Source organism: Patagioenas fasciata, chromosome 10 (assembly GCF_037038585.1).
Source record: "Patagioenas fasciata isolate bPatFas1 chromosome 10, bPatFas1.hap1, whole genome shotgun sequence".
NCBI classification, from domain to species: domain Eukaryota; kingdom Metazoa; phylum Chordata; class Aves; order Columbiformes; family Columbidae; genus Patagioenas; species Patagioenas fasciata.
Window position 1 is genome coordinate 5,971,760 of NC_092529.1, and position 15,131 is coordinate 5,986,890.

Genomic DNA, 15,131 nt, shown 5'->3' on the forward strand with positions numbered 1-15,131 from the left:
CTTTCAAAATGGGTGTGAGGGGGAAGCATGCAACTCCAAACTTAGTCCCTACGATGCCTGGAAGACATGATGATTAATTTCGTACTTAGGTTTCCAGATGTTGGATTTTGTCCCAACGTTTAAAAACCTCTAATGTTTAACAGGATATGTGCTGAGTATGGTCTTTAACAGAGTTTTCTTTCATAACTCTAGGATCTGTGAGAAAAGGTAACTCAGGAACAACACTGCAGATCCGGAGCTGAACCTACAGCCTTCTAGGAAAACAAAACAAAACCAAACCAACATTAAAGGTGCAAGTTTGGCCTGGAGCTGTGTTGTTTGGGAAGACCATGGGTAGGTGGCAGCGCTGGCAGCAGAGCTGTTGGAACGCCGTCCTACTGGCGCTGCTGTGCGGCGGTGTGTCCCGTGCGCAGCGCGACTGCACGGGTGCTGAGTGCCGGCCCCTGGACAACTGCATCGAGGAGGTGCTGGAGCCGGGCGAGTGCTGCGCCACGTGCCTGCAGCACGGCTGCACCTGCGAGGGCTACCAGTACTATGACTGCGTCAACGTGGGCTTCGTCAACGGCAAAGTACCCGAAGGGCAGTCATACTTTGTGGACTTCGGGAGCACTGAGTGCTCGTGCCCCAAGGGAGGAGGGAAGATCAGCTGCCAGTTCATGCTGTGCCCAGAGCTGCCTCCAAACTGCATCGACGCAGTGGTGCCGGCTGATGGGTGTCCTCAGTGCGGGAGGATCGGTTGCCTCCATGAGGGCCAGAAGTACGTGGCGGGGCACACCTTCCACATGCCGCCCTGCAAGGTTTGCCATTGCCCCAACGCCGGCGGCGAGCTGATGTGCTACCAGCTGCCAGACTGTAACGCGTTCGCCTTGAACACCGCGAGTCCCATAGATGCTGAGGACGGTGAAGCAGAGAGGCACTACGACGATCCGTACAGCTATGACCAGGAGGCACCAGAAGGAGACAACACCCAGGTGGAGTCTCCGAAGAAATACAGGAGTTATTCATCCCACCTAGAGCAAGAGAGCATCAGCCAAGAGCAAAGCGAGGATTACGACTACCTGCCTGCCAGCATCCCTCCTTCAGCCTTGGCTCCGGCCGATCTGGACACGGAGGAAACGGCTGCGCCGCTCACCACGCCAGTGCCTAACGTCCCCGCGGAAGTTCGCAGTGCCACAGAAAGAAGCGAGCGAAAGAGGGTGCCCCGCACTACAGCAGCGTCCCTCCAGCAAACGACACACAAGGAAGCACCAGTAACCACCAGTGCTCCTCCAGACCACACAACGGCCACCACTGAGACACCCAAGCAACTGGAGGAACTGGAGAGGAGACCAAAGGGGAAGCAAGGGGACAAGGAGAGGCCTGAGCAAGAAAGAGCCCTCCACTCTAAAATGAAAAAGCATGCCAGAAAAGAAGACCCAGGGAACAGCCTGCATCTGGGCTTAAAAGAGGTGAACTTAACAGAGCCCAGCGGGTCAAAATCTTCCCAGGAAGTGCAGGAGGGAAATGCTTTCCCCAAGGTGAAGTTCAGCGCAACAACCTCTCCTCCGGTTGCTCTCAAGGAAGATCGCAGTCAGGCATCCCAAAAGCAGTCCCAGACGCTTTATCGTTACCATCCCGAGGAAGACGGGGACCCCAACTCCATCCACGCTAACCCCAGGTTACCAGAAGGTAAGAACCGCTGCCAGTGTAGATGCCTAGAGGACATTTATTGATAATAACATTGGTGCATATCAACTATTTTTTTCTTTTTACTGCTCCACATGGGCATGAAATCAATCCAGTTACCTCCTTTCATCCCTTTCAGAAGATGGTTTGTGTTTCATTTCACATAATAGATGCCATTTCACTATTGCCTGCTTTGCTTTGGTTTTGCAGATTGTGGATGTTGTTTTCAGGTGTTTTAACTGTATTTCAGATGTTGATTTGTTAAACTCTGACCTTTTCCTTCCATGAATTGCTTTTAATTTCTAATGGAATGTTAGAGAAACATCTTACTCTACACAGAAGGATTGAATTGGTTATCTGCTTGGATCCTCCAGTTACCAAGTGAATGTAATCACATTTGTAGCTTTTGTCTTTTGCTGGGGAGGAAGCGAAACAGTTGTGCTTCTACTACGAAAATATTTACAGCACTTGTTGTAATATTTATCCTCTGGTTGAAGGCCTGTCTAAGCTTGTTAGTACAAGAACTTGATAGATACACTCAGATACCCCAGAGGACTAGTAGGGAGAAAAAGAACTGCCTCTTGCTTTGTGATTTTTGGGGGCTGGAAGTTTATGATGCTTATGATGAACTGTGGCAAGTGTACGTATTTCCTCTCTGCCTCCGGATTCCTCCTGACACCTGCAGTGAATGCTGATTATATGCTTTATGCAATGCTCATTACTATAATGAATGCAAACTTCATCGCTATGAATTAGCACGTGTACAGCTCATATTTCCAATTCATTTTTCATCAAATCAAGAGTAATATCTTCTTTTTTCAAGACGTGGCACAAAATGTCCTCATGAGGCTCAGATGTATCATAATTGCAGTCTGAGCAGAGAATACTGATTACTCCCTAGACAGCGATATTTCTTCCTGGGTTCTCCAGGTAGCCCTTAAACATCTTGAGCTGCCCCAGCCATCTACTGGAGATGTTGAAGGGAGACAGAAGGGGAGCAGGGCTGAGCTGAGACTCTGGGGCCCAACACAAACAGCATCTGATGTGTCTTCACCAAACAAAACATGTACAAGGTCTATGAATGGAGATGGCAGCGTTTTTCTGGCCATTCTGTTTTTATTGTAAATGTTGACCTCACAATTAGTAATGGCAGCTCTAATCTGAGTCAGACCTTGACTGTTGGTTTCACCAAAACAGTGCTCTAGAACCAGGCTTACTGAAGAACGTCACTGGTTGTAAGAGAGCAGCCAGGTTTGAACACAGGAAAGAGAAAACGTGAGCTGAGCGCACAGACCATCCTGAGGGATGCTGTTAGCAGTTTCAAAAGAGGTTTCATAGATAGTGTGCTCCAGGCCTTACCTCCGCGCTACCTTCTCTTCACGGGTACCTGTTGTATTTTCCTTCTACCTCCTTTTGTGGTGTGACAGGTGAATCAAACAGGGGTGACTGGCCGATTATTCTCGGGGAGCAGTGAGCAGATTCCAGCCTTGCAGTTTGTGTAACCCGAGGAAGAGGATCTGTCCTTCACGCCTGCGTCTGCTCTGTGCAAATGCCTACATGATGCCCCAAGTTCAGCTGTAGTTAGACTTACACTGTGTAGTATTACCGTGCAGATTAAGTGCAAAACTCTTCCCTTACATTTGTTGCTGCCTACCACAAAATCTGATCTGAGCTGTGAATCAAGGCTGTGCATGATACATGGGTCTGAGCGGGGACTAATACACAATAACCTGGTTTCCGACATGACTTAAAAACAATTAATTAAAAATTAAATCGCCTTTTTTTTTTTTTCCTCAAAACGGAAAGATGGGAGAACCATCCTGAACTTTTCAAAGAGGGGGTTGAAGAAAGCCTGTTGGTGTGGAAGTGTTTAGCAGCAGAGGTAACTACTGCATTTTAGAGTGTCCTCGGGTGATTTCCAGTCTGTGATTCCCGGGGCCTGCTTGGCTGAGACGGGTCTGCTGTGTTGTCACATGTTTGGTTGCTTTAATTGATGCAGTTGTGACTCATGCGAGTAGATTCATATGTTTCAAGTAATAAACCACATCCATCTTCTATTGTGTTGGTGACTCCTGAGCAGTGATAGAGGGCTGGTGAAGATATTAGTCAGACTTGAAAGAAAAATTAATTTTGCCTTCAGATACAGAATGAAAACATAAATTTTGTACATGTATATCTATCTAGAAAGTGGCATAATCTACTGGAATTGCCAAATAACTTATTTTCTACCCTCAAGAATCAGCAGCATGTGACTGCATCGATCCCCCTCATTTTCACAACCTGCCAGGTGGCTTTGCTGGGGATGGCCCCAGGATGGGGGTCAGCTCACTGAGAGAGACATTTTTGTGACTATTGGGACATTCTAGGGGTTTGGTTTGGTTTGTTTTTTAGTCTTTTTTCTCCAAAGTTTACAAAATATGGGAGGCTTCACAGCTTCATAGAAACATTTGCTGCCACTACAAATTCAGCCCAAGTTAGATGGCTATTTTATTTGTTCTCCCCGTTAGCTGTGTCCTGGCACCGAAACTCTGCTGTGGTTGGACCCCCGATGCCTTTGGTTAAAAACTTGGCTTCATTACTTATATTTTATGTATCTCACTTTGGTTTTATATGTAGCTGAGCTTTCATCTCCCAAATCTCTTATGCCTCATATATAATCTAATGGTGGAAACAACATGCAGGACTTTGGTCCTCAGGAAAGGTTAATTTTGTGGTTTGATTGTCTTTCTACTTTTGGGCTTTGCTTTTCCCTGTGTTTCCGTACAACTGCGGGGCTGGTCCGTGCTGCTGCCCTTCTCACAGGGGTGTGGGTTGGTCCCCAGCACCAGGACAGACATAATTCTGCACCTGAAACCCGGCTGGGGTGGGCACAAGCATGTACAACAGGGTGTAATATTGCACTGCTTTCGCATCAGCCAGCTAAGATAATCTGTTTAACGTCGTCACTCACAGACTGCAGTGAATTGCCATTTGGTTTGGGAATTTTTTCCCCTCTCCTTTTTTGGCTGCTCTGGCCCAGTCTTTTTGCCAGTGATGGGTGCTGGGTGAGGCCCGGCCCTTGCTACTGTGGCCAGCAGGCTCAGGGCAGTGACCGTCCCTGTGCTGGGCACTGGGAACACCAAACCGCAAATCCTGGGGGCAGTTTTGGGCCCCTCACACCAAGAAAGGCCTTGAGGTGCTGGAGCGAGTTGAGAGAAGGGAACGGAGCTGGTGAGGGGCTGGAGCACAAGTGTGATGGGAGCGGCTGAGGGACCTTGGGGGTTCAGCTGGAGAACAGGAGCTGAGGGGAGACCTTCTGATCTCTGAACTGCCTGAAAGGAGCTTGGAGCCAGGGGGGGTCGGGCTCTGCTCCCCAGGAACAAGCACCAGGAGCAGAGGAAACGGCCTCAAGTTGCGCCAGGGGAGGTTGAGGTTGGATGTGGGGAACAATTTCTTCCCCAAAGGGCTGCCGGGCATTGGAACAGGCTGCCCAGGGCAGTGGTGGAGTCACCATCCCTGGAGGGGTTGGACAGAGAGAGATGAGGTTCTCAGGGGCATGGGGTAGTGCCAGGGGTGGGGAACAGTTGGACTTGATGATCTTGATGGTCTTTTCCAACCAAAATGATTCTGTGATTCAGGTGAAAACATGCACTCCTGCCATAGTTTACAATGATTTGCAAATGATTGCCTTATGTGAAAGTGACTTCAGTGACCGTGCTTGCAGGTATACAATAGTATTGTTATTCTTGATGGTCACATGCAAGCATGACTTGCTTCTTTTAATTAGGAACGTGGAGTTGAAACAAAGCCTATGAATCTTGTGTGTGATCCAAGCGGTGTAGTTTTTTTGTCAGGGAGGAATGAGGGAATTAAACACTTGATGTCATCGTATTTCTCTTGGTATATCGTGGCCAAAGGCTCCAGTGGGGTTACACTGAGCTGCACCACGGGAGACCAGGTAGTTTGAGCTGGAGTTAAAGTCTGAAGTGGAACTGAGCAAAGCGAGTTATCCAGGACTCCTGTGTGAACCCACAGGGCCAGTGTCAAACAAGGTGCTCCATTTAGAAGGTAAAAACTCCACTTTCCTAATTTCCACCCCAAAACATTAATTGCTTAGAGAACTGCAGACTGTTGTTTCCACACAAGATTCTATGATTCCATTCTATGATTCTGTGGGACACCAGCAGCACTCATGGCCCCTGGGGAGGGTGCAAGTGCTGCTGCTGTCACAGAAATGGGCCCTGCTGCAAACCCACTGGTAAAATGGTGACTTGGGGAGCTGGTTCCTCCGTTTTTTGGGGTGGGAAGCACAGCATTGGCCCTGCGGGTCCTTCCCCACCTCTGCTTGGGGCTCGCCGGCCCCTCTGCTCTGTGCAGCCCCAGCACTCCCGACGGCGGAAACATCTGTGTGCTGCTCCTCATACGTGCTGGATCTATATCCAGCTAAAGAGCACTAAAGAGCACCTTTCTTCAGCTACACACAGACCTATTGAAGTTTCTGTGGCAAATGCTGATTACTCCATTCCTAAAGGAACTGTAAGTGTAAAGTAGAGGTAATTAATCAGCTGAGGAAGTGTAAATTAAGTACTTTCACCAAGGGAAGGGGTGTGATTGATGCATGGAGACTATTCTCTTTACACAGTCTCTTTCCAAACATTGATCTTATCCTGTCACTTACTGCAAGAGCAGCAAACAGAGGGAGGTTTAATTTCTGTATTTCCTATTCCCTCATCCTAAAAATGTCCTGAACAGAGGAGGATGGAATAATACATTTTTAAAGACCATCTTACTGTCAAGGTTTGTTACAATTTCCCCAATTTTTTTATTATAATTATTATTTTTTTCTTCCCATTTCTCTATGCTCTGCCAGTGGAGTGCTGTCTCTTGCATATATGCAACTCAGGTAGGAAACAGCCTCTGTTGTGCATGTTTTCTGATTTGCATTCTGGTTTTGGCAGGCTGAATAGCAATTTGTGTCTAGCTGGAGCCACTGTGTTCCTCAATGGAGGTGTTTTTCCACTTAAAACAATCACCAGTTGCGGATGAGTTTATCATGGTTGTATTTAAAGATAAGGATAATTGCTCTCCAACTGAAGTAAATTGCACCAAGTAAATATTTGCGAGCCAAGATCAATGGATGTGAGAATGGCATTTATTGCATGGGAATCCTGATCAGGTTCTGGGAGGCTCCAGTGTAACTTCTAAGGAGGTAATTGAAATTTCAGCCAACCCATCTACTGCATGTTTGCTGATATTTGGGCTCATGAAGAAAGACGACCCTTAATTTGTGCACTGAGGACAAGCAGGGACTGAGGTCCGTGAAGCAGTGAGGGTTTCCGAGGCATTCCCTGGGCACACCGACCTTTCGTCCCTTCTGTTGCCACCATAAAATACACTGGAGGTGGGAGAATGCTGTGGATGGAGCATCAGAAACACAAACCATGTTGGAAATTGCTTTGTATAATATTTTTTTTGTATCAGGTGAAGCATTCTTTCACATTTACTTGAATTACCTCAGGCTTAATCCTATGTTGTCTGCTTCGTCCTGGTTCTCTCTGCAACAGGAAGAAATCAGCTTTGAGCCTTCAAACTAGGATAACTGAGAAGTAAAAATAAACCTCTGGAGAGTGGAGTGTGGGGACAAAAAGCCTCAGCGCCAGTAAGTGTGAATCAACATGAATCACAGCTCCAGGTGACAGCAGTCGTCGTCTCTTTGGTAGTTACAGTTCTGAGACAGTAAGATTATAGAGGAAGATTGCACGAGTGGGTCTAAGGCAGGCTGAGATACAGAAAGAGGAAGACTAAAATGCTATAAAATTAAGAAGTGTTTAAGAGAGAATTGCAAAATACATCAATCTGTTCTACCAAAACCAGCATTCATAGCGTGTCTGGTTTGGCGCTTGGCACTGCCAGCCGGCCCTGTGGACATGGACATGTTGGTTCAGATTTATGCTCGAGCTGAGCTGGAGGGATGAGGTGCAGCCAGGTCTGTCCCCTGCACGCTGTGCGTGGACGGAAACCTGCCCGAGCTGCAGGAGTCACTGCAGTCATGTTTCTCTCGCTTTTTATGTGTCTTCCTTCCAATATCTAATAGCACAAGTAGCAGCTAGAGTTGGACACCAAGGTGAAGGGAAACGCTTGTGCTGGGATGGGCCCTCTTGGCTCTTTCCTTTCTAACAAGACCAGTAATTTCAAGCGTGTGTACACTGAACATTGCTTGTGGCATGGATTTGTGAGCAAAGGGTGCGAGGAAAATGAAAACCTGCACCGATGTGTAGGAGGACAGCTAGGCTGATCGTCTGCACACACTGCAATAACCAGTAGCCAAAGGGATCACATCTCCAGATCCAGCCTTGCTTTCTGTTTCCAAAGCTCTTGCTTTCAGTGGACGTGACATTCAGCCTCTATCAAGCACTCTGAACAGTCTCACTTGAGGAACTGGAGCAGGGATCCTCAGGGCTGACTGCTGGGTCAGGGCTGGGTTGGGGTTTGTCTCTACATGATCTCTGGATGTGTTGCTGCACAACTGCTGCTTGTCTGGTTGTGTTTCAGGAGCTGCTGCTGATTTTCCAGCTGGCTGGGTTCAGGGTGCTTCTTGGAGCTGTGAACTCAAATTTGGTGCATTATTCTTTCTTTGGAAGAATTCCTTTGGTGAACCCAAGCCCTGGTCACCACAGACCTTCTTCCATTCATCATGTGCATCTACTTGCTAAAGTGGAGACGCTAACCAAAGATCATGAGCTCTTAGTTAATACTTTGTGTCAGGCTTCTATTTATGGAGTATTTTAAGTGGCAGCTGTATATTGAATCAGGAGCTCTTTGTCTTTAGTTAGAGAAAATAGTTTAGAGGATCTTTTCTCAAAGATGTGAAGGTCTGCGAAGTGGTACAAGCACAAGCCTGGGATACAGAATGCCAAATTCCACTGCGCTTTAGGAAAAACTGTGTGCATAACCTGTCAGAGTCAGGTGTATACAGATGTGTAACAACTTACAGAAATGTTCAGGTCTTGACGTCTTTACTTTTTAACCCCCCGTACCTGCCAATCTAGTAACTCGAGGTGTTTCAGAAAGTGGATTTCTGTCTTCCTGAGCTGCCCCTCAAATGAAGATACCAGCTCTTATAATGAAGCACACTTTGGGGTGATCTTATGGCTAAGGTTGCAACTCAGCATGGACCGTGGCAAGCAGGTCCGGTGTGCGGTACAAGGTGGGACAAACGTGCGTATTCCTTCAGATCTTGCTGGTCTTGCCATCATTAAATGCTCTCTGAAGAGCAAAGTCTTTTTCCGAGCACCCACTATGACGATGTGGTGTCGCCAGATTTCCCATCCGCTGATGGTGCATTTTATATACCAAGCTCTTTTTGCTGCAGCAAAACGGGAACACTGTGCACAGGCTGTGGTTTTCCGATGTCCTTAACTTCATGGGACTTAGTTACCAGGACTGTTTCAATCTTATATTTTGAAATAATAAATTCAACTGGAGTGGAGCACCTAACCTTCTAAAATATTTTGGGAAACCCATCCTGCATATTACTTTGTAGAGGTAAACATCGTTTTTTGTGAAAAATTAGCTCCATCCATCATTTGCAACAGGAACATTTGATTTCAATTCTGAAAATAAACATGCTGGAGAGGAACTATGGGAATAAGACAGGTGTTTTCTTGTACAAATTAGTTAACCACTTGAAAAGACAAGGCTGTTGGGATCCCCAGGTTTCTCCAGGGGACTGCATTTGCTCTTTATTTATAGTACATATCTGAGAGTGTATGTTTTGTATGCATGTTTGGTACTTCTTCAGAAAACAGAATTTAAATGAGACTTCTTTGCAGTAGTCTTTGTAGTATTCTGATTGAACACTGAGGAATTAAAAACAACCCTGAATGTAGCTCCTTGTTAGAGAAAGGCAAATGTAAGTAGTAATTTCTTATCCAGATTTTGTGAGACAATAACCTTTTGAACAGTTTCAAAGATGTAGGCCAAGTAAACGCAGCTTTCTAGCATATGCTTACTCATGGAAGGATCTGTAATTCTGTTACCCCAGGCCTCACAGTGAGCAATATCTCTTACCTCTTAGGGATTATTAGGTAACAAGCCAGCAGTAATTGGAATTTTATAAAGATCCCCTTGTGTGTGAGCAGGTTTTCTGTTTTATTGACCATTCCCAGCCTGTGTGTGCTGTGCCTGAGATGACAGACTCTCTTCCAAAGACACCAAAAAAATTCTAAACCTCCATCTCAAAGCCCTGGTGGTGCTGGTGCTAAACCAAAGTCTGAGAGAGGGACAGGGGACAACAGTAACTGTGCTACCAGGACGATTTAGGACCAGCAAACCTCCGCTGCACGTATTCCCCTTTCCTCCCTTGCCCAGGGAGCTGTGATGTCCCCCCCAGAGCCTGTCGTGTTTGCCCTGACGTGACACGTGGGGTGTTGGGGACTCGCCACCTGCCTCGTGGTGACGGGGCTGTGAGCAGTGACGTTACAGAACCGCTGGGTCTGCAATTGCTTCTTCCTGGGTTTTGCCCCATACACCAAAAAAGATGCAATTTAGAAAACCACATGGAACAGTAATTCCTTCTCCCTCATTTCTATGAGTGCTGGTTGGTTTTGTGTTCCTTCTGTGAATCACAGGGATACTGATTGCATTCAAAAGGCCTCCGAGTTGTTTGACCTTAGTTTTGAATTACCAGGTGCTAAAGTAAGTGTTTATATCTCCAACAACTCTGGGTTTAACAGTTTAACATGAAAGGGGAAGATTTGCATCAGTAACTTTTAAAAGATGTTATGAAAGTTGATGCTTTTGCGAGCTGTTGCTCTGGGTATAACGCATATCTTAAAAATAATGAAAATCGTTAAATGAAACCTGGTGCCGTTCACAGGGCAGGTTGTTGCTTGTGCCTCCCGTCTGGGTGCGGCACAGGTGGCAGGTGTGCGTGCAGCGCCGTGTGCCTTTCCAGTGGGGCTGTTTGAACGAGGCACAGCAGCATATGTAACGGAAATGCTGTGGCTAAGCTCTATTTTGTATGAGGTCACTATGTAGCTATTTTATTTCAAGAAGGATTTGCATTGCCTCTCCTGTGTTAACCATCTGTGCTGCACCTTCACCTTCCCTGCGTGTTTTGGCTCTTGCTGGACCTCACTGGGGATTTTCTGTGTTGTGTGCTGCATGTCTCCTCTTCCCCTTCCCGGAGCCCTGGAGCAGCCACCTCCTGTGCCTTTGCAGCTGGGGACATGTGTCATTTTTCTGTGGGCTGGGGTGGGATGGCATCCCTGACTACTGCGGTGGCTGCAGGTGGCTGCAGCCCGGCACGGGGTCATTGCAGCCTGGTGTCAGCCACCAGACATGGAGGACCAGTACAGGAGCTCTTCTGAGAGAGCTGCAGGGAAGAAATGGAGGAATCACAGAATCCCAGAATGTCAGGGGTTGGAAGGGACCTGGAAAGCTCATCCAGTGCAATCCCCCCACCAGAGCAGGAACACCCAGCTGAGGTTCCACAGGAAGGTGTCCAGGCGGGTTTGAATGTCTGCAGAGAAGGAGACTCCACAACCTCCCTGGGCAGCCTGGGCCAGGCTCTGCCACCCTCACCAGGAAGAAGTTTCTTCTCATCTCTAAGTGGAACCTCTTGTGTTCCAGTTTGTACCCATTGCCCCTTGTCCTATCATTGGTTGTCACCAAGAAGAGTCTGGCTCCATCCTCCTGACACTCCCCCTTTATGTATTTATAAATGGAAGATGTACCTGTGGTGGTGTCAGGGAAGTCAACAGGTTACCAAAACCAAATACCTGAAAAGGCAAGTAAGTCCTCAGCACAGGGTTGTCAATGAGCACTACCAAAAAGGGACAGGAGTACCAGATGGGAAAAAATGGCATTTGCCGTGGATATGACACATAGTCTGAAGTTCTTAGGGACATGGTTTAGTGGTAGAGCTAGGTTATGGTTGGACTTGATGATCCAACCAAAATGACTCTATGATTCTAAATTTTAAGCCAACTTCATGCAATTTATTCTGGTCTGGGTACATCACTGGGTGCTCTTGGTGTGTTTCTGTGGGAGCCAAGCCCTGCAGCAGCCTGTGCCGTGTGTGGCTGTGATGGCGCTCGACTCCTCCGGCCGTGCCTGGAGCAGGAGCTGGGGTGGACAGGAGCAGAGCTGAGGTGAAAATGAGCTCTCGCAACAAGAACATCTGGCTACGCTTCAGTTTCCTTTTCTTCTCACCTCTCACTATTTATACGTTAGTTTCTGTCTGGGTTTTGGAAGACATTGTATGTGCTACTTACTGGAATAATTTTCTGAGCACAAGTTAAATTGATTAATATTACAGAGTTATACATCTTGTACAAGGTGAAGCATCGAAAGTGCTTCTTGTATTCATATTCTGCTTGGGCCATTCTGCAGGGGCTTAGGAAACAATTATGTTTTGCTGTCAGTGGCTTGTAACATGGAATTCATTGTAGAATCATAGAATCATTTCAGTTGGAAGAGATGCTCAGGATCATCGAGTCCAGCCATAACCTAGCCTAGCACTAAACCATGTCCCTTACACCCACCCAGCAGAGTTTGTTTCAGGCTTTCCTTTGATGGCTGTTCCTCTCCAATGCACTAATAGACCCAATTGTAATTCTTCAGCTACCTCTATAAAACATCTTGTTTATGGCCTGTAAGCGGCTGCAGATTAGTATAGTTTTCCCTCTTATCCAGGAATTCTTCCTTTGCAATGTGCATTAATTTTCCTTCTGTTGGAATAACCTTGCTAGTGGGTTTCACTTCCAGATTCAAAACTACTGCGTTCCAGCCACATGATCCTGTACAAGAGTTACTCTGAGGAAATGTTTTCATTGAAGATAACATATACTTAAGTCATGTCTCACGTAGCAGTGATAAAATTGTACTTTTACTAGTTCTGGATGAAAGTTGGTAAGTGTTGTAACTCATGTCATTGAAATCAAAAGTATGGTAAACATCAGCGATGACTGGGTTTTATGTTGAGAAGTTAGATAGATGTTTCATTTCCATCATCTTGGACTGACTGCGGTCACAAACAAACTGTATTTTTGCTTGTATCTTTAAGAGAGGTGGAAGATAAATATGGGGACTTTCCAAAATCCTGTGCGCTGGTTTCAGAATTCTGGAGTATTGCATTAAGCTAATGAATGTGCTTTACATATCTGTTTGAAATACAGACTTTTGCCTTGCTTGGCCCTGGGAGGCGATTGTCCTGGTGGTGTCTGCGCTCTGTGCTCAGCCCCAGGGACAAGAGGAGCAGGTCACTTCTGGAGTCAACCAGTTCCATTTGCTTTCAGTGTGAATAGAATCATAGAATCATAATGTCCTGAGGTGGAAGGGACCCACGAGGATCATTGAGTCCAGCGACGTTGCAGGTGGAACACTTCATCAGCATCGCTGATGGGATCTGGCCTTCATTAGGTCACGTTAATGTCCCTTTTTGGCATGCTGAACAGCTTTACTCAGTCTTGAAATCTGACCCTGCTATTTCAGAGAGTTTGCTCATTGTTATTCACCTTATGGATTTGGTAACATTTCTTGAGAAAAGACTTTGAAGGTCAAATCCTGTCCTGTCAATGCTGTATTAACCCCGTTAGTTCCCATAAGGTACAAACTCATTTTAGCTGTGTTACTTCCTCCTGGATTACTATAAAATGGTAAAGGAAAACTGTTAAGCATTAGAAATTTTGAAAATTAAATGCTATCTTTAAGAAAGAACACCTTAAATTCCATGTGACCATACAACAGTTGGTCTCACTTCACAAGGTTTTCTTTGCAGTCACAAAAAACCTATTTGTTTGTCTATTTTTTTTCAGTTAAATTCCTCTCCCAGATCTCATGGGTAATTTGCAGGAAACGAATACCTCATAGACCATGCAATCATTATACAAATGCATTATTGTAGCCATTTGTCTTTTTGTTTGTGAATTGCACAAATTGAATGTCTGGGTAATGGATGTGTAGGGGATGCAGGTGACAGCATGACACAGTGCCGAGGGGCACGAATGAGCCCCTGTTCCATGGCCAACAGGGAAGGTCTCGATGCCTCCCGGTTCAGCATCCTGAACACAGTGCTTTAGAAACAGAGGGCTGGTGTTGAGCGAGGAATACGCTTTCCCCATCTGTGCTGGTTTAACAGAGCTGAGGTTCACGCTCCTCTGTTTCCAGCCTGACGCAGGAAAGTCCAGACTCCCCCAGGGAGTTAATTGTGCTCCTGACCACAAATACCTGGGTTATGGTCAGTTTTGTAGATTAATCTGTCTTTCACATATTAGGGACAGACCAATTAAATGTTTTGCTTCTCTGAACCCGGAGTAATAACTATGTTAGTATGGGAATCATCCTTGTGTACTGCCTTCATACTAGGTCAGAATACTGCTGTTCTTGGAGCATGTCTTGGTTGCAATTGCAGCACAGGTAGGTCCTAGTACTAGTGAAGAAATCTTCACAGTGCTTTATTGTTTTGTATTATTTAATGGCAAGAAACAAAAATCTTTAAATGCTGCAGGAATAAGGAATACATCCATTTGCTGGGAGGCCAGAGGACCACACTGCTGAAATGGTGATTGATTTTGTTCTCAGAGATAAACCTGAGAGGTTTTCTAAACCCAACTTGTTTGTTTTGGCTGGCTGTTTGCTGCCACCTTGCTGAGATTTTTCTTTTGCTGCTTGAATCTGCTCCAGACTCTTCAGAACATGAAAATTTCCAAAGCTGATGACAAATAAGAAGGCGCAAGTGTTGGTGTGGTGGAAGGAGAACGCGAGTTCTCAACGGGTGTCAAGAGGGCCGACATTTGTGGTGTTGGAGCCTGTGGTGTGCTCTGCACCATGGGTACGTCTGTGCCTTCCCCCGGGAATGAAAAGCACGTTATCTGCTTTAATGACCCATCTCCTCTTGGCTGCTCTGGCAGTGCTGGTGGTACAGCGCAGGTTTGTTCAGCAGAGCCTCTCGTGGGACTGAAAACATAAAGTTCAGGCTTTAGCTGTGCCCTGTCTTGATTTAATTAGAAGAAGATGCTACCCGTGGGCTCCAGTGGAGCAGTTTGGGTGCTTGGCTGTGCATGCAGATGCTGCACCCGCTCGCGTGGATGTGCAGGCTGAGCTGTGGCGGAGAACATAAAGTTGGTGTTTGTTGCAGGAGTTATGCTCAGAGAGCACGCGGGATGAGTGTGTAAATACAGCCACTGCTGGGTGCACATTGTGTGTGACTGTCAGGTATCAAATGCCTTAAAAAAACGTACAGAATAATTTCCAGCGCTATGTGATAGGACTAGAAAATGCCTTTATCTTTCTGGCCCTCTTCTTTTCTTATTCCCTGATAGTGAGACGTGGTTCCCAACTTTCAAACTGCCGAACAACTTTTAAATGCTTGTGTATACTTAAAAAAAACACCTAAAATACTAAAATGCTTCCTAATGTGTTCTCTGAATCAGGCTGTCAGGCAGCTCTGCAGTCGTGATGACCGGTGCCACAATTTATGTACT

General features: G+C 46.2%; 1 protein-coding gene across 4 annotated transcripts in view; it reads left to right on the top strand.

The window, feature by feature from the left end:
- Positions 1-15,131, top strand: part of FBLN2 (fibulin 2) — a 101,800-nt gene that overhangs the window by 28,167 nt on the left and 58,502 nt on the right. For all 4 annotated transcript variants that reach the window (XM_071812998.1, XM_065845488.2, XM_065845486.2 and 1 more), the window contains exon 2: positions 193-1,668. In XM_071812998.1, the coding sequence (XP_071669099.1) occupies positions 330-1,668 (1,339 nt within the window). In that variant the 5' untranslated portion in view covers positions 193-329. The remainder of the gene's footprint in view (positions 1-192; positions 1,669-15,131) is intronic.